The sequence below is a fragment of the Rhea pennata genome, chromosome 2, assembly GCF_028389875.1.
Source record: "Rhea pennata isolate bPtePen1 chromosome 2, bPtePen1.pri, whole genome shotgun sequence".
NCBI classification, from domain to species: Eukaryota; Metazoa; Chordata; class Aves; order Rheiformes; family Rheidae; genus Rhea; species Rhea pennata.
The window spans coordinates 57,868,131-57,893,433 of record NC_084664.1 but is presented as its reverse complement, the minus strand read 5'-3'; the positions used below and the strand labels follow the sequence as shown (position 1 = coordinate 57,893,433).

General features: G+C 39.1%; 1 protein-coding gene across 1 annotated transcript in view; it reads right to left on the bottom strand.

Annotated features, from left to right (window-relative positions):
* Positions 1-25,303, bottom strand: part of HECW1 (HECT, C2 and WW domain containing E3 ubiquitin protein ligase 1) — a 177,678-nt gene that overhangs the window by 23,561 nt on the left and 128,814 nt on the right. Inside the window, exons 15-21 of the mRNA XM_062567920.1 lie at positions 20,431-20,536; positions 20,125-20,221; positions 18,012-18,095; positions 17,272-17,381; positions 14,947-15,067; positions 13,449-13,562; positions 10,091-10,243 (exon numbers count right to left, since the gene is read on the bottom strand). Of these exons, the coding sequence (XP_062423904.1) occupies positions 10,091-10,243; positions 13,449-13,562; positions 14,947-15,067; positions 17,272-17,381; positions 18,012-18,095; positions 20,125-20,221; positions 20,431-20,536 (785 nt within the window). The remainder of the gene's footprint in view (positions 1-10,090; positions 10,244-13,448; positions 13,563-14,946; positions 15,068-17,271; positions 17,382-18,011; positions 18,096-20,124; positions 20,222-20,430; positions 20,537-25,303) is intronic.

Genomic DNA, 25,303 nt, shown 5'->3' with positions numbered 1-25,303 from the left:
CCAGTTCTGGCCAATGACTACAGAGTAGACGCAGACTGAGGTACAAACGACTTGAATGATTGAATGGTTGAATTATTACAAGCCTCTACATTTTGTGATTCCCAGATCTTAGTGTTTTCCACCAGCAGATCTGAATGCAGCTTGCAGTGGAGATCAGTACTATTGCATCATTTGGCAAATGAGAAAACTTAGGTACAGAGGTAAAATAACTTGTCTAGTGTCGTCTGGAAAACAAGCAGCAGAGACAGCAACAGAATCAGAGTCCTCTAGGTCCCAGCTCCACTTAAGTTGTTTAGTGTATTTAACATTTTTTACTTTCTTACCTTCTGTAAGACAATATATGATTGTGTGAATCGGCTCCAGTTTATGATTACCTCCTTATGGATCAACTCAATCTGATGCATGTGGTTTGTTTTTTAAGCCAGCAGAAGAGCATTTTTGTCAAAAGGTTTTGATTTCTCAGTGAAAGCTACTGGAAAAGCTGAGTGTCTGTGTGTGGGAGGGGAGAGGACAGTTTGTAAACCTATGAATTGTTGAAGTTTTATACACTGCATGATTTTATGTTTGCTTTTCATAGCTTTGCCATGTGTTGAAACAAACTAGTCAAGCTACAGAGGAAAATCCGTATATTTAGTCATCTGCCAGACAAGAGGGCCATAAAAACACAAGCCAAATGACCGCTTATTTTCCTACAATGGCTAACTAAGAACTCTGAAGCCACAATAACTGACTTATTGTGCAGGAGACCCATATTTTCTAGTCTGCCTGGGGAATTTAAGCTCAAGAGAGACTGCTCATCTCTGAGGCATTGGTAAGCATGCAGGAATGTGTACACTGTGCAATGAAGCGCGTTGCAGATATCCTGGAGCTGACTGCAAACAGGTAGTCCCCAGTGTGGAGCTGTGTGGACTTGCCATGTCAGGACCAGAAGCTGTGCACTTGGGTTTACGCTGTGCTGCAGTGTAGCGAATAATCCCTGCGTCCTGGAATGAGCTGTCTGAGCTGCGTAAACTCAGAAATCTATGTGATAAAATTCACAAATGCGATCAATTGTTTGACGGTGTATTTTAGGTCTGGTTTTGCCAACCATTGAGCACCTTCAACTTTTATTGCCACTGCAACTGACAGCTCTGATCCTCCCCTGGGAACATCGCATACAGCAGACCTGGACCTTTGCATTGCTGTTTTGCAGTCTAAGAAACATTTTGATTTTTTGATTATGAATCTTTCCAATATGATTAAAGAACTCCACTTTCTAGTTTGTTTTTTCTGTAATGTAATTCATGAGACACAATGCAAAAAGCTTTCTTCTGTTGGACACAGATACTGAATTTACCTTATTATATTCCTGTTACTAAATACATAGTTTTTTCACAAAGAGTGGACACACTAGGATTTTTCTCATCCTGCTTATTATTTTGAGATTTTGAAAAATATTCCTGTCTCAAGTTGGGGCAAACTGCCAAACTTGATATTCCTCTCCTACCCATATATGCATTCAGATCAGATCACTTCAAATCTTTCATTTTCATTTTTTCGCATTTTTAATGTAACACTTAGCTAACATTTTGAAATAAAAAAATAATTTTCAATAGACAAATGAAACTTTTAAATTTCAAAATATTCCAGGAATAGAATTTGACAAAGAGAAATGCCTTTTCTACTTAAAGAAGAAAAAAAGTGATTTCCCAAAACCAAGTCTGCTCTGCAAGCAGACTTTTAATGAATGAATTCTTTTAATGAATGAATTTTTACTAACAAAATAGGTTAGCTTGGGAATTTCAGCACTTGCTCTTCTTTACCTTCCCAAAGCCTGAATAAAATGTACTGAGAAATAAGGAGGGGTAGAAAAGATCTGAGTGATACTTCACAGTGACATTCCAGTGTGGCTGGAATAAGAGAGATGAGGACATTCATTACTTGCTGGGAGCTGTTAGCCATTACAAAAGACAAAATCAGTGTCCATGCTGATGCTTCCCTGTGGGCCAACAGGCTCTCAGACAGTGTGGATTTTACCCTTTTCTACTCTACCACATGCAAGGTGGCAACACTACAGAGATTTTTGTGCAAGCCTTCCATCACTGGACAAATTGAATCTGCAGTGTTGCAAAAGACTGACTGGGCCTTAAGGAAAGAAAAAAAAATCATTTCTATAAAAACAGAACACTTGCCTTTCCCTCAGACCAAGCTGCAATTATGAAAGATGTGCTAGACAATATGAGATCCAGAGAAGGGAAGAGGAAGGGGAGCTGTGAGAGACCCATTTCTTCTCTCAACCCTTGTGATATCACCACTGAGCTTCTCAAAAGAACTTGAGAAAATATCCTAGTAAAAGATAGAAAGCTAAGATTAAGGTAAATACAAAGCAGGAACTTTTTTTTTTTAAAAAAAGGAAAAGAAAAAGGTTGCTGTAGAAGCTCAGTTAAGGAGAATGTTTTTTTTTCTCCTTCACTTCAGTTTGCCTTTAATCTTCTAGTTCCTCCTGACCCTTAATAAATAATTAACCAGCTGTTTAGACAGGCTTCTATATGGTACAGTCATACATCAAACTTAATTAATAGGAAAATCAAAGTTTACTTAAGTATAGAAGGCATAAGTAACATAGCCTTTTCACATAAAGAAATGGTCTTATAAAATGATTTCAGCTGCATATTTATTTTAATATCATTCTTGTCCAGAAGATTTACAATAGTGCTTGAAATTTTTTCATGAAAAGATAATTTATTTAAAGTAAGATATTGCTGGCAATTAAAATTTATAGTGTAATGTAACATTAAATGCTTTGGTTTTCTATGGTGCCTTTCATCTGAGAATTTCAAAGCAGCTCAGGGCATTAGTATACATCAAATGGATTTCAAGTTGATTACAAACAAGGACTCTTCTCTTCAGATGGAAACTGAGGCAAAGAAGTTATGATCCAAATTTCAAGAGCAAGTGGATGCTGCTGGAAGCCCACTCCGAGGTGCTCTACCGGATCTCATTTTTTCAAGGGAGGATTGTTCAGCATTTAGCAACAATCAGGGCCCTTCAAGATAGTTGTCCAAATGGTTTTCTAAATTCCTTCCTCCTCAAGTGCAGAGAAATGGCAAACCCACATGACTGGCCCATTTGGGTCAGCAGCAAGGACAGAAACAAGCTCAATGCTTCTGACTCCCTTCAACAGAACAGACACTGGACCATATGCAGGTTACCTGCTACAAGAGTTGAAACATTTAAGTTCAAGAGATAAAAGAGTATTCAAGCCACATATTCCCCAGAGCTACAATCAGTTAGCGAAGAGGAGTAATGGCCATTTGCAGACCTCCTGCTTAGATGCTGTGACTACTTTTCTCCACTACTTCTGTAAGGACCCACAGTGTGTGCCTAAATCCATGTTAGGAGCTGGTTGGCATCCAAATGCAACTCAAAGCAATTTGTCACATTCTTTAAAAACACTTTAATTAAAACAAGTTATTCTATATGTAGCAGAATTAATGAAGCTTTGTTTCCTACAGATCTGTCTCTGATGATCCTACATTACTCCACTGTAATAACTCCAGTTCCTTCTACATATCTCTCCTGGCACTTCTCACTCTTTGGAGTATCTCCAGTTTTTCTCTTGCACCTCCCCTGAGCATTCACAGCTCTCTCTTACATCCTCTAGCTACTGAGCAAGATGTTAGAGCTGGTTCACAGCATGTGTCTGTGACGGACCTGTCAGCTCACTCACGCTAACTGGCCAGTTGACAAGCAAGCAGAACAGATAACTTGAGTTCACCAGCCTGTCCTCACTGAGGCACTCACCTGCATATCTGTCCTTTACTCAACCAAGGGTTTCACAAAGCTTTTATGAATATCTTTAATATCTTTGAGACATTACCTTCCTGTCAAATAGGTTCTAAACTGATTAGGAAACTGCCTGACAGATAGACAGGGCAGTTGCCCAAGGCACAGCTCCTAACAAAACCAGGCTAGGAAAACTGACCAAGCTCTCTGAGGAGGAAAGGAGAGCTGAAGTTGTGAAATTCTTAGTTTTTCTTGAGTTTATTCAGGCAAAAAAATGGAAAAAAAAACCCCAAACCCTGCATTCTCTGACATGCTTGAGTTAACACATGAATGGTGATGGCTATGTGATTTCTGGTTTACCCTATATAAATAGAAGGGAAGAGTTCAGGCATATACCCACACAGTATAGTGTAGGCAAAGGGAGCTTGCTCTACCCGTGGCCAAGCTTGCCAGATCATGCAAAAGCAATCAAGGCACTGCCAAGCCTGAATTAATCAGCCCTGATGGTAGGCAGTGTGTATTTGCCAAGCTCAGTGTTGCAGCAATCACATCAGTTAGCTTGAAGCACAAGAAAAGCAAGTTCATGTTTGCACGGAGAGTGGGTGCAATGGGCTTGAGTCTGCCTGCACAATACAGTGTAGAAATACATGCAAGTTTTATGCCTGGCTCTGTTTAGCAGTGCAGGCTAGAATATGAGGGGTACTGGAGAACAGAAAGAAAGGTTAATTACAAGACATGAAAAATGACATTCCTGCCCCAAAGCTGCAGTTCTAAATAAGCACTAAGTTAATGGAATTCCTTGTGACAGTCAGGAATCAATTCACAGCTTCTGAAGACCCGGGCCAACCAGGACCATCTTCCTTGTGGGCTTCAGCAGGTTCTGCACAAAAACAGTTATTCAACTTTCTGAGAAGCTTCTCCTAAATAAATGTATTTACCTTCTAATTAAGAGAAAATAGGGCTTTTTTGAGATGAATACAGAATTCTGAGTATGATTAGCAAGTTGTAAATATCTCTAAGATAACCACGACACTATAGTACTGCTCTCTGCACAAATGTTATGGCAAAGACCACAAATTCTTAATTGTTAAAAAAACCCACACTGTCACTAATTCACTATGAAAACACACACAAAAGAAGTGTTTCAAGTTAGCATCCCTCGGATCTCCAAATGAATGTCTGTGACTGATTTTATTGGTTTAGGGCATCTAGATTTCTATGCAAAAACTGGGCTTTTTTTCACATTTCCGCCTGTGGTTCTACATTTACAAACAGGCAATGAACTAAAAATGCAAAAGCAGAAGGTGTGAAAAGGATTGCTGAGGCAAGTTAGATAAAAGAACAGGCAAGTGACCTAGCATCAAAAAGCCTGGTGTGGGTGACCGTGACATAACTACAGTGCAGTCTTTAGAAGAAGGATGCGTTACAGTATCCTACGGGATTACTTCTGGGGCCAGGACTAGTATGAAGAAAAACTCTGGCCCACTCAGAAAGCATGAAAAGAGACCGGATTTCCATCTGACAGCTGTTTGTGAATATAGTGTGTTTTCAACTGAAAAGACAAAGGTACTTTTGTTATCACTCTCAGATTAACTACTCATAGCACAGAAGGAAGGTTCATGAGAAAAAAAAGACATTATTTTATACTAAGGAGTAGAACTATTTAAACAGTCAAATATTAAATATCTGAAATTGGAAGCCACGTGAACAGTGAAATAGCATAGAGATACCACTCTTGGGTTTGGTGAGAATAATAAAAAAAATCATCACAGAAATTGATGTCCAGTTTACCACGTTGTTTACCTGGAGCAGAGTAGGGAAATAGATATGATTGAAGAAGGCAGACAAAAAGAAGTCCAGAGAAAAATCAGTGTGTATCACAGCATGGTTAGACAAATCATTCTGTTACAATACTGACTGACTGAGATGCAGTGAACAGATGCTAACAATTTCGTAGATCCATTGAAAAAGCACCATGAAGAAGATAGGGAGTGTAACTGGTGACCCATAGGAGGATTTGAGTCTATGCAAAGTCTGGAACTAGCTTTTGTTTTCACAGGATTTAGAAACACATTACCTCTGTCTACTATGCTGTTTAGATATAGAATTCTTTTTCTCTCAAGATTGATTTATCCATCCAATCATTCATTCATTTACTTAGTTTTGGTGAGAAGGCGGACCATAATATTCAACCAAATCTTCAGTCAGGGATAAAAACCCTGCCCAAATAGGACTGGATGTCCTATTTACCTTATCTTCAAGAGAAAGGTGCCCTGTCTTCCCTTTCTATCTACAGAAGCCAAAATTAAGAAGCATCACAGCTCATAGCAAACTTAAATCTGAAGTGTCTGAGGGAGTTAGAAGTTTACTCCCCCAAAGTCTTTCCTTCCCTACAACAGAGATGGTTCTTACCTGCCTTTTCCAGAGGTTTGCTGATAAATGTCAACATTATACCGTAAGAGCCCTATTTAAAATTAATCTGACAGATTTCATCATCCTGAATGTCATAAGAGGAAGAAAGTGTCAGAAACCACACCAGAGCACAAGTATCTTTGTATATCCAATAATACTGGGATCTTGGACCCCAGTGCTTCAATGCTGCATGTAATGGAAAGCCACTCTGAAATCTTTCAAAGGACTGTATTTGTAGGGAGGAATTGAGAAGCTAATGTGGCAGGCTACTGGGAGCCTTTATTAGTATATAAGAACTCAGCATTATGGTAATGACCAGGAGCTTTACTGAATATTACCTCTAACTTTGTTGCAGGTTGTTTAAGAAATGTTTAATATTCCCCACTGCTCTGTCTCTCAGCATGCATTAGAGCTTGAATAAAACCTGAGATGGATTCTTAAGTCACTAACCCCATTTCAGTTGCCCGAAACACCTGACCAAGGACAAAGAGAAGAATATTCTTCTCAGTGAAATAATATGCCTGCCATCACATTTTGCCCACTTATTTGGGAAGGTAAGATTACCTTAAGCAGTGGGAATACACAGTACTTTAGAAGATGCTTTCAAATATTCAGGCAAAGACTTATATATGTTAATTAAATTAGACAGAATGTCTAATCTAATTAGACAAATGTTCATTACTGGCATGGATTAAAAGAAACTGTTCTGGCTATGAATGAGGTACATCCTATAGCAGGCAGATAAAAGTGTGTATCATGAAACATTTTAGACCTACAGAAATGTAAATGTGTTGTTTGAGATATAGGGTTTTTTAAACTATTTTTTAACATTTGAAAATATGCGATATTTTATATTTTGTCTTTAGCATGCACATATGTGAACTGAAGGAAAAAGTCTTATTCAATGGATGCTTGCAGAAAAGGTGTTAAATCTCAGTTTCTCCATAAATGAGAAATATTTTCCAGTCATTATGTCTTTTTTTTTTCACTTGGCAAACGTACAACTACTCTGTGCTTTGATGTGCTCATTTTGGGCTCAGAATGTTGTTTGTACAGAGTAAGGCATGAAATAAGCCATTAACAGGGGCAGAGCTGTAACTTTTAGGCCAGGGAAATAGAACAGTGAATTTCTCAATTCTGCCAGTATGAACAACACTTCACATCTTCACATGTTCACAGATATGTTCTATCTCAAACTCACTACTGTTCACTTAAGAGAAAATGTAAACTAATGCTGTGGGAATTTCTGTTATTTCTTTTCTTCCTAGAGCTGTTTTTTGTTGTATCCATGTCTTGACAGATCTTGCAGAACTACTATACAGAAAAACATTTCAAGGACTAGTTCCATATAAATGATAAGCTTTACAGTACTGAAAGGCATATAATTCAAGAAATTTATAAATCTGAAACAATTGTGGTTATGTGCTTTCAGTGACTGACATCAAACTTTAAGCTTTGAAAAAGACTAGAAATATTAATACTCTGTGACATTAAGACCCTCAAAATTGATTCATCCATGTATGTTAACTGATGTCTCATAACAGAGTTGGGAATGGGAAAAAATTGTTCATTTGTGGCATGTTGGAGAGCAAGAAGGCTCTGCTGGAATCCTATCAACAGGTAAATTGTAGCAACAGAAGTTTTAGCATCAACTTGGATGACACCAACATCAGAAAAATGCTGAGAACTTTAGAAAATCCCATTTCTCATGGACAAATGATCACAAGCATGTTAGTACACTATCCTCAGAGAAGTTAGCCTATATACCCTTACTAGAAGAATTATATTTGTTGAGTTTTAACAACCTTGGTCCAATTCTGTCTTAGCTGACTACATAGACTTCTGAATAAAGTGCTCTAGGGCTACATAAGTATAGCTGTGATCAGTCAACACACACAGCATGAAAAAATATTTGGAATGTCTAGATATCCAAAAGCCAACTGTGAAACCTATCAGACTTAACCTATAATCCGCTGGTCTTGAACAATTATTTCCATAACAGGTTCAAGAAGTATTACTTAGCATTTGCTAGTTTGCTTATCTTTCCCTTGGGTTCTGCAATCTTGCCCTATTTACACTGCTTTATGTACAAACCTCTTTCTTTGCAGCATTTATTTTACTCTGCAAGTCAAGGGACTTCATTTCTCTTTTCTTAAAAAACAAACAAACAAACAAACAAAAAAGCCCCAAATGTCCAAATGCCAAATAACATTCTGAAAACAAGAAGGGCCAGTACAGATAAATGTATCTGGAGGAATACTATCCAAGGTGTCTAAATGCTACTGATTTCTGAATTAGTGCTAACTGCTATAGAAAATCCTATTACATGTCTTTCTACCTTTCTATATGCTCAGGATATCTTTAAAATCTGCCTCTTCCCAGCTGAAATCTCTCAATGAAGAGAAGGAAAAAGCAAGGAGACGGTGCAAAGTATATGCTTCTTGCAGCAGAGTTTATCACTTTTGATGAGAAAACTGCAGCTGAACTCTGTTCACAGAGACAGTATTTGTACTAGAGAAGAGGCAGGGCCTATTTCAAACACTCCTGGAGAAGCAGGCCCATGTCCAGGTAGCTCACAGTGTGGGCTAAAATGATCTTGGCTCTGCATCTCCTTGATAATCCTGTAGCCTGGGACCAAAACGCATCTTCACAAACACAGCCTCCAAAATCAGGAGTCTATCAATACTGCCTGTGAAATCAAATGTAGGACAAGTTGAATTTTCTATTACAAGCTGGGACAGCCATTGCCTAATGCTTAACCAACGGACTGCAGTGGGATACAAAAGAGCTCTAAGATCCGAGCCACTCTCTTCCTGCTAATGTCAGTGTAGAAACAGTCTAATGCAAGGATCATTGTCAGCATTAGGCTCCACTGCTGGGATTGATAATACAAAAAACAGCTCAGAGACCACTGCTAGGTCCTAGCAACATCTCTTTTCTCTACTGCAACCTTATGAGAAGTGATGGTGCATATAACCATTTAGTTGTTCTTGATCTTCTGCCCACAGTAAGCCAAAGCAAAAGGGGAATGGTTTATAAGAACAGATAGACATGTGCTATTTGCAATTCAGAAGGGGCCTAAACTGCCTTACAAAAAGGATCTCTGAGGGGTGTCAGTAAGACTGGTTAGACAAAGAAAAACATCATAGGAAACCCATGTGTCGGTGTTTCTTTGACACAATGAAATCCCGCAAGGACTCAAACGATGCCCAGGGTTGGCAGCCCAGTTCACTGAACCACATCTTAAATTATCAAAGGGAAAACAACTCCCAAAGACAGAGAGATCTAGAGGCAGGGAGAAAAATAAAGAGATCACAATGTACCCTCAGAATTTTTTATAAAAACAAAGATCAGCAACTTGTCCATTTCCATGCTTGTACAATAGACTGAAGAGCCTGATATCTCTACCAGCCTTGCCATTCAGAAGCAGAGACACTGTCAGGGGAGAAAAGAGGGAGTGCTTTCACCACTTATTTTTTAAGGCCTATAGTAGGTATAGAAAGGCAGTAGGTTCTTCGAGGGCACTGCATAGCTTCCAAGCACAATGCTCCTTGATGTATAGAAAGATCACACATGTTATTCTTAGAAAGGGACTAAGGAGAGGAGGCCTGGATTAAGTAAAGCTCTTCTCCCCATCCTTTTTATGTACACACAGAGGCATGCAAACATCACATCTCAAGTACTGAGAATAGGACATTTTAATAATTGCACCTGATCACACCTTTTTCAGGGCCTGCTATTGTATTTACACTTACTCCCTCTCTTCTTTCTCCCAATCTGCTTCTCATTTCTTCCCCAAAGCAGTAATAATATTTATGTGTAGTCCAGTCTAAACCGAGAGCCTTTGTGCTTTGCATCTCCATTTCTGTATGACTGTGAAAGGATTCTTCAATTCTGCATAAAATGTTCTTACCATTCCAGGTGATTTTCAACAAAGGCAGACATGGGACTGATCTGTACAGTGTAAGTGTCATTGGCTGAATACTCAAACAGCCCATAATAGGGATTGAAGAGCTCCTGAGACAGTAGGAAGAAGAATTCTCGGGATGGGCCACTGTAGTCCAACCTAGAAAAGAACAGAATAGAAAAAAAATTAGTTCAACTCCTAGTTAAGTGAATTTCTTGATTTTTGCCTACATTGGCTGCTGTCTAACGCTTATCCTTGTGCAGTCAGACATTTCAAACATGTTATATCTCCTCTCACAAAATTTGTACATGGTTGATGGGACAGAGCACACCCTCAGAAGTTTTGCTGATGATGCTAAATGGGGAGAAGTGGCTGATATACCAGAGGTCTGTGCTGCCATTCAGAGGGATCTTGACAGGCTGGAGAGATGGTCAGAGAGGAACCTCATGAAGTGCAGCACCCTGCATTTAGGGAGAAATAATCTAATGCACCAATACAGGCTGGGGCTAACATGCTGGAAAGTAGTCCTGTGGAGAAGGACCTGGGAGTCCTGGTAGACAACAAGTTGACCATGCACCAACAATGGGACCTTGTAGCCAAGAAAGCCATGAGCATCATGGGCTGCATTAGGAAAAAGCATTGGCAGAAGGTCAAGGGAGGTGACCCTTCCCCTCTACTCAGCCCTGCTGAGGCTGCATCTGAAGCGCTCGATCCAGCTCTGGGCTCCCCAGTACAAGAGAGAGATGGAGACTTTTCTGTGGTGCCCATGAGAGGCAACAGGCACAAACTGAAACACAGCAAGGTCCATCTGAACATGAGAAAAAGACTTGTTTACTTGAGAGTGACTGAGCACTGGAACAGGTTGCCCAGAGATGTTGTGACATCTCTATCCTTGGAGATACGCAAAAGCCATCTGGGCAGAGTCCTGGCCAATCTGCTCTAGGTCACCCTGCTTGAGATTGGAAAAGATGATTTTTAAAAGTCCCATCCAACTTCAACTGTTCTGTGATTCTGTGAAATCGGAGATACAAAGCTCAGCCTTGCCTTGGCGCAATGGCTACCCAAGGGCAAAAGCTCTTCCCACTTTTTGCTTTTCAGTGAGTGGGTCTGAACTGCCTATGAACACTTGGCTTCACGGATTGGATAGCCCAGACAGAGCAGTAGAAATGATTCTTATTCTCCTACACTTAGAAGTAACCAAAGATGCCATCTAATCCCAAGAATACTTTCTTACAGTGTATAACCTACAGCTCAATGCTTAGTAAGACCAAGTCCCAACAGAACTATATCTTTTAAGATAGGTTAGTAATTCCTCAATTGTTTCAGCTGTACTCTTCCAGTTTTCTGATTGTTTCAAATGTGTGGTACACCTTAAGTTGTGCTTTGCTGTTCATTTGCATGATTTTACTCTGCAGAGGGTCACTTTCTTTTCCTTTTTTTTAAACCCCAACTTTTAAATTAAGCTGTTTCCAATTATCTCAACTTAAAAGAAGAAAAAAGCTTCATGAATACATTAATCCTAACTGTGATGGATTTATTAAAAACAGATCGTCCTGTAATAATGGTAGGTAAGTTTTTCAATCTAATATAAATCTCCATGTAGCAATAACAATGAATGATTTGTAGACATGTATCACGTGTGCCAAATAGTTTCTGAGGCAGGGACTACTTCTACTTAACAGAGACAAAATAAATGGAAAACTGTGCAGCTGGATCAGAATACAATATGCTTGAAGTTATGGAAGTGTAATCACAAGGGACGGAATGATTTGTGCAACTAGAAGGAAGATAAAGGGCAGGTTGGCATATCTTCTTCCTGTGTTACTTTTGGAGATGCAGTACTTTAGTAGCTTTAACCAGAGAAGCATGTGGTAAGACTAAAGCCACAATGGCAAAGAGGATGGTAATAAACCCATTTGAACCACTAATGTAAAACGTGTAACAAATCTGGCTCAATAGACATTAAGATGCTAGGATAAGACTCAAGATGGCTGGAGTAAAGAAGTGCAAACAATACCTGTCTCTATTCAGAAACATCCAAGAAGAGACTAAATACTACATTTATGAGCAACACATTAACTCAGTTATTAGAGTTATAGAGTACACAAAGTTATCAGAGACGTGGGGAAAACAACATGACCTTGGCCAGTGTTGGCACACTAGAATGCTGCTCCAAAACACAAACTGAGCTACCTTGCATATTTATGCATTACTTGCAAGCCAGTGGCAAAACCAGTTGTAAAAGAAGGCCTTCATTAGATGATACTGAATCTGTGAAGTATAAAAAGTAGAGTTAAAAAATCCTCTTTTACTGATGTCACTGCGAGCAACTCACTTTGAGATTGATGATTTTTATTTTCCACTGCACCTAACATATCTCCAGACAAATTCAGCTATACAGAAGCTTTTCACTTGACATGCTATGCTACTTTAGAGCTGACAGTGTTAGCGGCTGCTGGACCCTCTAATGGCTGTCCCTGAGTTTTATTGTTCTAATACCTTTCAAATTGAAACTATTCCAGCATCCTGAAATGCTATCCCTGTTTTTTAAAATTTTTTTTTGAAATAGAATTTCAAGGCTTTGTTATATGAAACATTGGAAATAAGCACAATGGTCTTTTCATTATAAAAACATACAGATTAAGCCTCAGTTATAATGTAGCTCTGGAGGTGAGCAAGGGTGACTTTGAAAGGTTCTATATAGATATGGAAACAAAAGGTCAGTAGCTTACTTAAACATACATGAATGGCTCTTGGGTTTGTATGATCAGCAGAAAGTCTCCTGAGAAAAGGCCTCCCTGAGAGAATTCTATTGCTTTCAGCTTTTCGGTTGGGTGAATTAACTGCAAGGACTGATATTTTAACAGCATTCATGCTTCTCACTTCATCAGAAACAAGAAGTCCACATATGGCTAACAAATGATCATCAGATGACATGCAAAGCAAAAATTTTTGAACCAAAAAAATATCTATTTTGAAGAAATATAGTAATAAAATGGATAAAGGCCTGGTCTTTGATTTTAGTCCTGAGAGTGATTCAGTATGTAACCACAGATCTGTAGTTTGTTTCACCTTCCATACAATAAAAATATCTACAGCAGCAGGATAACATTAGGTTTAACCACTTACAGGGTCACTTTGAGGCATCTAGATGGAAGGTACCATAGGGACTTGAAGCATTTTTGCAATTTGGATTGTTAATAGATGCTTGAGCTAATTGAGATGGATCACTTACTCAGATATAAAACAAAAACTAAAATAAAGAAATAACACATAACAAGAGAGGCTAAGTTTTGGCTGATTCTTGCCATGTTTTGCAATATAACAGCTACTTGACAACTGATAATAGTTAGCAGTTCCCTACCCTTCTTCTCCAACAAATGTGACATAGAGTTTGTTCCGCTGGAGCTCCTTGCGTGAATAGGCCATCACCTGGTTGAAGGTGCCTTCGAGCAAGTGATCACGTCGTATAATTAACCTGCAAAGGGAGGCAGAAATAGAGATCTAATGATTGAATCTTGTGTGAGTAGGTGAGGTTGAAGGTAAACAAGAACTGGTAAAGGGAGAGATTCATTCCCAAAGAAGTTGATAAATTTGCGTCCACTCATGCAAAAGCTAGTTGACCATTATGGGTTTTCAGTGAGTTGCTTCCTTCTGGGTGTCTATATGCCTCACAGGTGAATTTATTCACAATGCTGTGATTAGGTTCAAAGGGTAGCTGTACTGCTAAAAGGCTCTCTGTACCATCCTATATATATATATAACTCAGTTCTGTAGAGGGGGTTGAGTCTCCTGTGTGTATGAAGTGACATTGTTCTGGGACTGGCCTCAAACTCTCCCTGGATTTAATCCAGTGAATGTCCATGAAATTACTACTTCTGTAGCAGGGAAAGCAAAGGGAGTATCAGCCTCTGATATACAACACACCTCTCACTCCTCTGCCAGCCTCTAAAACAACTTAATGAATAGTGCATTTAAACACCATCCATGCAAGAAATCCTGCTTCTTCATATGTCATGGACATTTTAAAACAGACCTTTTGGAACGTATTTTGTGTCTGCCTTGGATCCATTTAACAGGACTCTGAAAAGGGATAACCAATGACTAGGACTCCCCAGCTCTGTAGGAATATTTTGTTGATGACGTTTGCCTGCAATAAATTGCCTGGTTTCAGGCTTTTTTTTCCCTCCCCAAAACAGATGTGATTTGATAGGAAGCTAATCTGATGCATAAATTCAACCAGATGCCCAGGAAATACCTTAGAAACATACAGTCCTTTAGCCAAGTAGGATAATTGGACAAGCACAAGTAGGAACAGAGTCACAAGCCAACTACTAGGCTGTCTGGGAAGCAAACTCAAAACCCAGTGATAGAGTGTCTCAGAGAAAAGATCTCTAGAATACATGAACAGGGACAGAAATGTTCCTAGTTCAAATCCAGGAGGATTACCAACAAAAAGAGCTACTGAAAGTCAAACCCACATGGACGAGCTAAGATCTGTACAGTCAGGCTCTGGCCCTGAGTTATACTGATGTGTAGATTCAAAGGATTTGGAGCTATTCCATTATTATATTGATGTAGTAATACTGGTAGAAATGACTAGTTCATTACCATGGACATTTTTCTGAATGGATGATTTTCCTACAAGGAAATCGTAGGTAAGAATACCAACATATCTGTTAAATAGAAAGCCTCTTGAAAATCACTCTTTTGCAGAATATATTAAGGTCTTATCTTGTCTTGACTGATTTATGAACTGCACTCTGGTGCATTTCCCATTCTCTATCAGTGATTCATGGATAATGATAAAAGACCAAGTTATGCTGCTCTAGACTATTTGCAAGACTTGTCATAATACTCACTTAATTTTACCTGGACCTTGCCCATATCCTTTGGCTTCAAGTTTTCTATAGAAATTACGTAGCTTGGCTTCAAAGTCCCTCCTATATGGAGAGGGTGCTCTTGCACTTGCTCGCTGTAGTCCTGATGGGAAAAAGAACAGCTTCCTTAAGTGTAACAGACTTTAAATCATTCCAAACCATGCAGCTGTTGCTTCCACACAGTACTGGCTATCAAATGCAATAGGAACTTTTTACATGCATGCAAAGGATTTTTGTGCACAAGTTATTTTATGTTCTACCTGACATTAATGAAGTTGCTCTTACAATCCAGTGATTCCAATGACTTCCAGGCGTGATAACTGCTCACTAATGAAATGGTTAATCTGTCTTTATTGCCTGAGCCTTCAACCTATGATTAATCTGAATGGAAATTCAGGGATCAGTAAGGCATGAGATTGATGTGCATAATTCCTGGTGATTGTCACTGGTTTTAGGTTTTCTCTCCCTTTCGCACTTTTAAGAGATCTCTCTCCTCTGCATTGTATAGGAGATCTCATTACTTGGCAGGATTAAACCTCTGGAGCTCAAAGTAATGCCTCTATCTTGCGGCTAGCGCTGTGGCCAAGCTGAGAATCGGGTTTCCCAGAGTTAATGTGACTGTATATTAAACATTTCCAGCCATCAACACAAAAACCCTTTGTGGCTTCAAGAAGGACTTCTGTAAGGAAGAAATGCTACATTTTCCTATTATGATTCACACACAGAGCAGATTTTCAGCAATTTGGGATGTGTTTTGTTTTGAAGTCTGCATTCTCAAAGCAGCTGATTAGTCCTTTTGTATAAACAAGTGTCATGCCATAAAGGGTCAAAGAATGGATCCATGAAATCCCATTTCCCTATCTCATTAGAGAAGACAATAAAAACAAGCCTTTTTAATGAGAAACCTGGCAGAAAATCCTCCATAGGAAGGCACACACACACAAAAAAAATCACATTTAGTGGAAGCACAGTCTTGATCGCCAGGAGGGAAGACATTACTAATTGTCTCTGCTGGTAAAACAGAAAGGCATATTTACATGCTGTGCAAAGAGAATCCCTTGGGATACTTCTTTTCTTCTGTTAGACATTTTTCCCCATGACATAAGAGAATGGTTCTCGTGGGCTATGTAACCAGCAGCAGAAATAAAGAAGTAGGCAGTATGTCATCTGAAATTAGTATTTGCCCTTCTCATCTTTTCACAAGAGGTAAAAGCTCCCACAGTTCTTTTAACATACTCCTGACTAATGTACTGGCCAAATACTTCTGGTTTTGTCTTGCAGGAGACTTGTTTCTGACCTATCCTGATGTACAGGAGATGAGGGTATTTACAATGGTGTTACTACTACAACTCAGTAATGACAATAGGACAGTCTCACAAAATATCGTTGTCCTATAGACAAGGGTTCAGTGTTTGATTTCTACATATCAAAATCCAACCAACCAACAACAAAATTTCCTAAGCCACCTCTGAGACCTGGACATCTCTTGCCCATAAACTTTGTTTGAAACCAGGTAATTTAAATGGGCTTTTAAAAGCCTCAGCCAAAACTGGATTTCTTAAGATCATATTTCTGTCCATTCTCTCAAAATGGCCACTGGACACAGTCATGCAGTGAGGCTGCGGTAAGGGTTGCGTAGCTTGGCAAAATGGAGGCATTTGCTCCTCAAATTTCTATAGCATAAACAATAACTACAAAGACACATCACAGCTGGAAATAACATTTTCAGACAGCATATTTTCTGGAAAATGTGTGTCCTGTCAAACCTAGGTTAATGCACTCAACACAGGAGGTCAGACAAATGTTCAAGATGATCCCCTCAGGTCTTAAAGGATGAGTCTTGGGAAGAAGTAAAGTCTTTAGAACACAGTGCAGAGGAGAGTTAACTTCATAGGAGTATTTCATAGGAGTTAACTTTACTGAAGTATTGTGATACACCTGTAATTTGGAAGTTGCTCTTTGCTCCTGTCACCTCATGTCAGTATCCATGAATGTATTTCCACGTCAGTGAGTTACATTTGGAGATCATTATTCTCTTCTTGTACTAATCTTTCCCGACTATTTGAAAAGCAGAACAATATTTTCTTCTATATGGATAATTCCTAAACTCTGTTTTCCAAACATTTCAACAAAAATATAACAGCAACAGCAACAGATTCAGCACAAAGCAGTTTGGCTCAGACTCAAAGAGGACACTGAAATCAACAGAGTGAGAATTTACACTGGTTCTCAACTTGTCTCCTTGTAATTGTTAGGTAGAGAAATACCACAAATGCAAGGTTTTGTATTATGTTCCCCTCTCCTTACCTGGAGAATTTTGAGGTGATGAGCAGGGTGAACAGCGAGGAGAGAAACTGTAACCAGGATGGAAGGCAGCCTGCAGTGGTATATAGGACATAATATCCTCTTCAAAAAGGCTGTGTGGAAAAATGATAGAAAGGGGTTTGGTTCACGTTCATCAGATGAAGGAATATAAATATGCAGTTCGGTGCAAGCCTGCTGTAGTAAGAAGTTTGCATAGATGTCTGACTTCATGGATTAATAAAACCCACAAATTTCCTAAATCAGGCATGGTCACAAGCAACAAAGAAGAATAAAGTGAATTTTATTAAACATTTAATGCTTGTGCAGGCAACACTGTAGTGGTAGAACTAGCAGTTTCACAAACAGTTACATTCTTTTCTTGTACAGAGAAAGGCAAGATGTTTTCCTCTTTTTTGAATATAGGAAACAAGAATGTTTCCGTTAAAAGGAAACTCTTTGATTGAACATTTCTTCATCTGCTATTTGATCATAACAGCCATATAATCGAGTTGCTAACTGGTGATGGAGTTCACTGCATCACTGGAGGATGGCTGCCAGAAAGTAGGATTTGACTGATGTACTCCAGTGGAATTATTTTGCGTGGCTATCAGTAACAATGAAATCCTATTCTAAGAATAAATGACCCGGAAGATTTAACAAAATCTTTTCAATTATGTTGAAAAACCAGCCAGAATCTTTGGCAGCATAAGTAACAATATTATGCTTTTGGTCAAATTGATTACCTCAAGAGAATTACTAAATCTGCATCACAGGACAACTTTTCAAGCCCATGTGTACCCTCTGTCCGAATGTAATGGATCTTCTCCCTGAAACATAAATTATAGTATTGACAAGAGAAGCAAGGGGGGAAAAAAAAGAAGAAAACATGCCATTATCAAAGCATGAACTACGGATAAAGTTATTACTCCTTAGTATTTTGTCAGTTCTTATTTCTCTCCTTTCAAAAATGGCAAACATCCTAAGTGCCCTGATTCATTTTCTAATCTCATTAAACAAACTTGTAAGAAGGATTTTATTTATATCACTCTATTTCCTGACCCTAAAGCACGAGATTTTATATCATACTTTAGAAAACAGAATGATTCCTAGTCCTCTGAGCTCATGTGTAGCACTGTAGCTTATGCCACTGACTTTTCCTTAGGTAAGGCTACAACTCACACACCAGTTTGCTGTAACAGTTTCCCATAATACCCCTTCCTTTACCTTGTCAGTCCTAGTTAGCAAATGACAACTCTAACAAATACTTGATATCAATAGGTCACAGAGAGGTTATATAGCATATGTATAAAATTATATACTTTGTCATATAACAAATGCCAATAAGAGTGGGAAGTGTAGGATAGGATTCTACCAGAAGGGTAGGTCCCTGCAAGATACAGAGCTAAACCCCACTCTATCACTGTGCTTTTCAAACATTAGATGATCCAAGAATACTTATTCTAATATCAAGTCAAAGTTTTCTACCTCAAGTCAAGCATACATTTTAGGACCTTCCTGGGTGGGGCTACAATGCTTTGAAGAATCAAGCCCTGTAAAAGATGATCATTTTTCTCCTAAGATTTTGCATAAGACCAACAGGCCCATTGCACAAAGGCTACTGCACAGGCATCAGATGGTAGCTTTGGATCACTCCTGACCGCAGCTATAATCAAAGCAATGACCTGGAGGTGAAGGGCTCAATATCCTGTTACAAATCTCATTACACACTGGCTAAGCTGTCTAGTCCCTATCACTAGTCAATTTTGTTCTCTGCTCCAAAGGAGATAAAAGCATCATCTGTTCTCTGAGGAATGAGAATTCAGATTACAGCTGTTAAAAAATAATAGTCTGGAATAATTTTACGGTGAGATAAAAAATTCTCAGTTACAGAAATCTTGACTACTGGAAGCATTTTCGCTCCCTAATTTTATTTGCGTGTATTCATTCCCCCAGGAAGCAAGTCTAATCCCTACATCCAAAGAACTCTTTGTCTGGCCCTCATGGGTAAATGACAAGCCAAGAGGGCTATCAGCAGAAAATGCAGTGGAGAAACTTGAAGGTTCTTCTCCTTCCCTCCTTTAGCTCCCCCTGCCCCCAGCAACCTACAGCTTTACTATTTGTTGCACATAATAAATGCTTGGGTCAGTCTTGCTGGCACTGCTAACTGGGACTGACTAACATCAGTTCAGTTTCCAGGCCCAAACAATTAATTTAAGCTTTGGGATTACAATGCATCCAAAATTGTACTGGCTTTTTGGTTCCTTTTTTTTTTTTTTTTTAACCTACTAGGTTAAAAAACATAAGAGAGGTGAAGATATAATTTGATTACTTTGGAAAGGACTGATATTAAGTCATCAGTGAAGAAAAGTGAAGAGCAGCAAAACCTACTTCATAATATTCCTATTTCTTCACAAAATCTAGAGTGACTATGTTTACGGCATGGATGTATAAATCCAACCATGGGGTAAAATCCTGGCTCTACTGAAGTAACTGGAAGCTTTGCTGTTCACTTCCACTGAGTCACAATTTTACCCCTGTCTTCTGAAAAGCAATGTGATAATTATAGATGAAGCCTGTTTATCCACACAAGTTTCTGCTTTTGAGTAATATTTAGAGTGGATAATAGATTTGTCATTATTTGCCCACAGTTACTTTCATTCTTTTTATTTCTTGGGCAGTTGTAGAAAATAAGTATAACAACTGCATAGGTTCTGGTAGTCCATGCCTACTCTTTAATGGTGAAAGTTTTATCTGGAGTCTGAGTTCATCCTTTTTATTACAGCAACTAGAATTTGTTTTTCCCACTACATAAGTAACTCTCAGAAGCTAGTTTCAGCAGTCTGCAAGAAAGACTACCTGAGTGCATGATTTCTGGCCAAGCTGGGCTGACGCTCCTGCAGCATCTCAAAAATGTTGGGTTGGCGTAGAAACGCAACAATCTTGTCATTGTAAGCTGGAAAGGGAAAAAAGAAAACAAAACACAGAGGCTTTTCTTTACCAGTGAGGAGTCCTTGTGGAGTTCACAATGTCAGTGCTGGGGCACGCTGACGGCATATCTAGCGAGGCACAGGGCATAATGAAGCAGTGGATGTGGTTGATGAGTAGTCTTAGAAAGTATCTTTGTGAGCACTGCTTAAAAATGAAAACATAAAGCTGGCTTACCCAGAGGTAAAGTCTCATGATGGTGCTGGTTTCGAATAGCTGTTACAAGACTATTGCCTGGTCTGGCCAGGAGAGTAACTCCTCTGTTCCGTGAGACTTCGGAGGCCTACAACAATGGACGAAAGGAGGAAAATGAGAAAACTGGACTGTCAGCAGTGCATTAGTCAGTAAAAAAAAAGCTTCTGATCTTCACTTCTGTGACTTTCAGAAAGGTTCATGATGCTGACTGTCTGAAGGACAGAAAGCTTGCACAGAAATTATGGCTTTACGCTTCAGCCAGCTTAAAAAAAACAAGTAATGCTGGGCTTCCAAATGAAGGGACACAGTTATCCCTAGCTATTACAACTCTTCTATACTGCTGTGAAGACAACAGAATCTAGAAGTAAATGCAGGTTAATATAGGGCTTATGGCGATGGAGTTCTTTAGTTCAATGAAATAAAATTTCTATAACATACAAAAAACCCCCAAAGAATTGCAAGATATTCACTCAGCATTGCTGAAGAGAAATTTAATATTCGAATAACATGAGAAAGATATACCTATGTAGACGACAGCAAAAAAAGGACTATCTTATCCCAAAGTGTGTGTGTGTATTGGGGGGGGGTTGCCTAACTTGCGTTATTAGAAATAGAAGTTGAAGTGCATACACTGAATAAAGAACATAAGAGTAGATAAAAAGAACAGTAACAAATAAAAAATAAATTTACAATTACTGCTTAACTTAAGTACTTAATTTAAAGAACACCATTGTCCTACACACTCTATCTAGTTAAGGGAATCACGCCAGGAAGGGAGATATATTAAACAGTGGGAAAATGCTCAAACAGGAGGTTAACAAGAGACATATAATGAGGTCTGGCAACCTATCTTCAGTAAATCATCACTTGCTGGGTAACTGTATGTAGACTTCTGCAAGCTTGGGGGAACTTGCCTCTTTCATACATATGTTCCTTAAGGATATGGCCATAGTGAAGCCAACAGAGGTGTGCTGATATAAAATCAGTGCAAGTAAACTCTGTATCAGGATAAGATGCATATGGACTCCAATTGCCATTCTACTGGGCTGATCTCTGCTTCTTTCTCACTGAACAAATTGTAGTAGTTGGCAACCACTTCAGGAAGAAATTGCCCATACTCCAATATTTTAAATGCTCAGCTTTGTGTCCAAGCAAATAGTGCCAATCCACTTTCAGTGCTACAGCCAAATGCCAGGTCTTCCAACTGGACAGAAATGAAAACCAAGAAGCTAAATGTGACTGGCATGTTGCCTTGGAACATGTAAAGTATAAAATGTTTATATGTAACAAGATACCAGACAATGCAGTTGATACTAGTCAATACACAGGTTAAACAAGGAAAAATTCTAATGATTCTAATTAAATACACTGTAACTGAAAACACAAAACTGCTGGGAAAGTGTATGGTGAACTTTTTGATCCATCATGCAATTATGATTCCACTTGCATCCATTTTATGTTGGTATGTATCTGCTGAGTGTAAGAGGCTTATGCCAGTGTCAGGGAGAACAAAGTCAAGCCTGCAATATTTAATAGACTGATGTGCTAATCTTGGCTCAAGCCTTCTTGCCTTTAAAAACAAGCAGTTTATGACTGAACTTTCAAGGAGGTCATATACAATGTACTAACTGCAACAGCAACTAATGCCATAGGGATTGGTGCAGTTTTAACAACACCTACATTTTGGTCTAAAGCTGCACAGGTGCAGTGAAAACTTTGGCTGTGAAATTAGCTGTCCTCCCTCTCAAATACTCTTTGTCTAACCTTGTTAAGCAACAGATTTGAGGTTTACCCTTTCTGCTCTCACTGGCTTCCTCTCTAAGTCTTGTCCCAAAACCTTTGTAGGACACAAGTCCTTTCTGTGCTGTGCTAAATCTTCTCCCTTCTCCTTTTGTCTCCTTGACACATTGCCATGGGCCTACTGACACTGTGAACTGTAGCTCAGGAACAGGCTTAGGCAGCTCCAATCCTGTGACCTCCACATCCACAGCAATGGGCACCATGTGGCCTTTACAGCATCCATTTCGTGCAATGGAAGAAGAATAAAACTTAGATGCAAGAAGAATGCTATAAGCAGCTGCCTCAGTGGACGTGAAGCCCTTCTGGGAACAGCTTTTTTCTTCCAGACTGTCTGTGGGCAGCTGAAGACCATGCTCTGGCCTGCCTGCATCTAATCAGTTGTGTTAGCAGGTATGTTGGATGCTGCACTAAGGCACAGTGTGGGCTCAGCTTTTCCGCTTCCACTGACCTCTGGAAATCAGGAGAGAATGTCTTTCCCCAGCCCCTGCAGAATGGGCTTGTATGCTAACATGGTTGTGGATGATGGGCAAACCTGTTCTTGAGGACAGACTCTGCTTCATGCTTAACTGACAAAGAAGAACCACAGGCCCTTGTTGCTACCAAAGACTTACTGCCCAGAAGGTAGGAAGGGGGAAAGCGAGGAACAACAGAGGGGTTAAACTCCTCTCTCCCACAAAAGTTAGCACTGGCTAACTAACTGGCTAACTGTGACAAGTTTCCTTGTCATGTGGACACCACAGTCCTTCAGTCCAGCTTGGAGCTGAATCCCCACCTTGCTCACGCCATCTGTTTTTTTTTTTTTTTTTGGTTTTGGTTTTCCAGTGATGCAAGGTTATATGCCTGAACATACTCTTATGAAGCATAAAATCTGAAAGTAAATGTGGATACAGCTCATAAAGGGAGAGAAAGCCTTCACACTCCCCTTCCCTTCTTCCCTCCCCTGGATTAAAAGTTAAAGTCAGCTAGAACATAAGCATACAGTTCTATCTGCAGCTTCGCAGAACAAATCCCACAGTCTGTGTGGTGGTGTACTTTTCTTCATCACCATCAATAGGCATCACTGGCACTATGTTTGGATTGTGATCTTTGCACATTTATACCTCTAAACAATTCTTCTCTGGCAACACAAGAAAATTCCTAGCTGTCTAATTAACTTCTACTTTGCTAATATGCCTCTTTCCAATCTTTTAGCTAATACAGTACAACTGATTGCTCCAATTCACTGCTTAATTACAAATGCCTTGTCTGCATTGACATTCTAATTTAATCATTTAATTTAGATTAGTGCATTGTTTTCTAATTAAAAAAAAAGGAAAGTGACCTTGCTAATGATTTAGCGACCTAACTCATCTAGCAGAGGGCAATCTGACAGATTTATAGACAGGGTTTAACAACATTGATCCTGGGATGTTGCAGCCAGAGCGGAGAGTACAAACCAACAGCCTTTCAATGACACAATACCTTTTACTGTGTTTTATATCATCACTGGATTTGAAATGTTCCTGCCTGTTTGAGTCCTGCTACTTGCTTGTGGTTTTGGTCAGTAAGGAGATTGTATACTGCTACATTCCTGCAACTCTGCATTTCGTGTTCTTCAGGGTCTCCTGCCTCTCCATTTTGGATAGCTATTTCTTCCTGCTTTTTGTCTTTAAAATCTATACACAGTCATCACACACGGTGACTTCCACTGCAGAAAGAATTTTTCCTAGAGGGAATGGAAAATGCTCCTCACCTGCTTTGTTTACAGCAGTGGCAGAGAGTATTGAAGCACATACTGTCCTTTGTTCATTAGCTACTGATGCCAGTACAGCTAGCTTAGCTTTCTCTCAAAAATTAGGCAACTAAGAGTAGCATCAACAACTTTTTATCTGTAAGACTGATGCCTTTACATGAAGAAAAAGAAAGTGTCTACTGAAGCATCTGTAGCGTTTTTGTCAAATTTTTATGTAGCACCATTTAACATCAAGAATCTACACAGATGGAAGTCAAAAACTTTAACAGAGGTCCTTCATTTAGGCAAATACTTCAACATAGAGAAAAGTACAAATATTATAGAATCATTTATGAAATGAGTATTTTCTTTCTCAAAAGAAGGAAGTGAAATACTATTATATGCACAAATCATTTTTTTAAAATGCAGTCCACAATACATAGATTAAGGGGGGAGAGGCCATTCTGAATCTCTGCTTGGCCTGTTAATTGTTGGGGTAAGCTTTGAATAAAAGTCCTTTGAAGCAACAGACAGCCTTCTATAAAAGCTGTGTGACTGTTACCTTCATTCTCTACTGAGAATGAATTTTAAATGTCATGAAGAAAATGACTTTATTCAAGAACGCATATTTATATGATCATTTCCATGAAGGAGACTTAAAAGTATATTTCAAATATGAAAACTGAATTCTTTATTAGTGGTGCAGGGGTATTCTATTCAACACTGCAGTTTATATTAGGCAGGAATCGAGACTACATTCTGCTGAGCCAAAAGGATTTAGTAGATTCATGGATAACACAGAAGGGAGAGCAGGAGATCACCGTTCCTCAGTTGATCACCACAACCCATCCACCCCTCTATCCTCTAATAGGGGAACTCAGGAGCTTGTAGGTGACTAAAATGGAACCTGCTTTTGCTCAAAGTGTATCTTCCAGAAAAGCACAGTTTCTTGATCTGAAAGTATGAAGAAATGGAGATCCAATACACAGGTAAATTATTAGTTCCTATGGGTAATGGTTCTCATTGAATTTCAACCTGCCTTCTTTTCAGTTGAATTGGCTTGGCTTTCACTTGCAACACTTACTCCTTGTGATACCTGTCCTCTCCTAGATTAATTAGCCCTTTCTATTCATTTTCTAAGGATTCTAGACATCATTTTTACTTTTTTTATCCACAGATGAGTACAGCAATCAGTTTCCTAGAACCATAATAACTCCTTGCATGTAACTCAGCTCAGAGCCATCCATGAGTATGTGAAGCTGGGGTATTTCTTTTTTTGACTTTGGGCTCATCTGCCTATGATTTTTATCTGTTATTTCCTCAGTCGATCGTGCAGCCTCACGA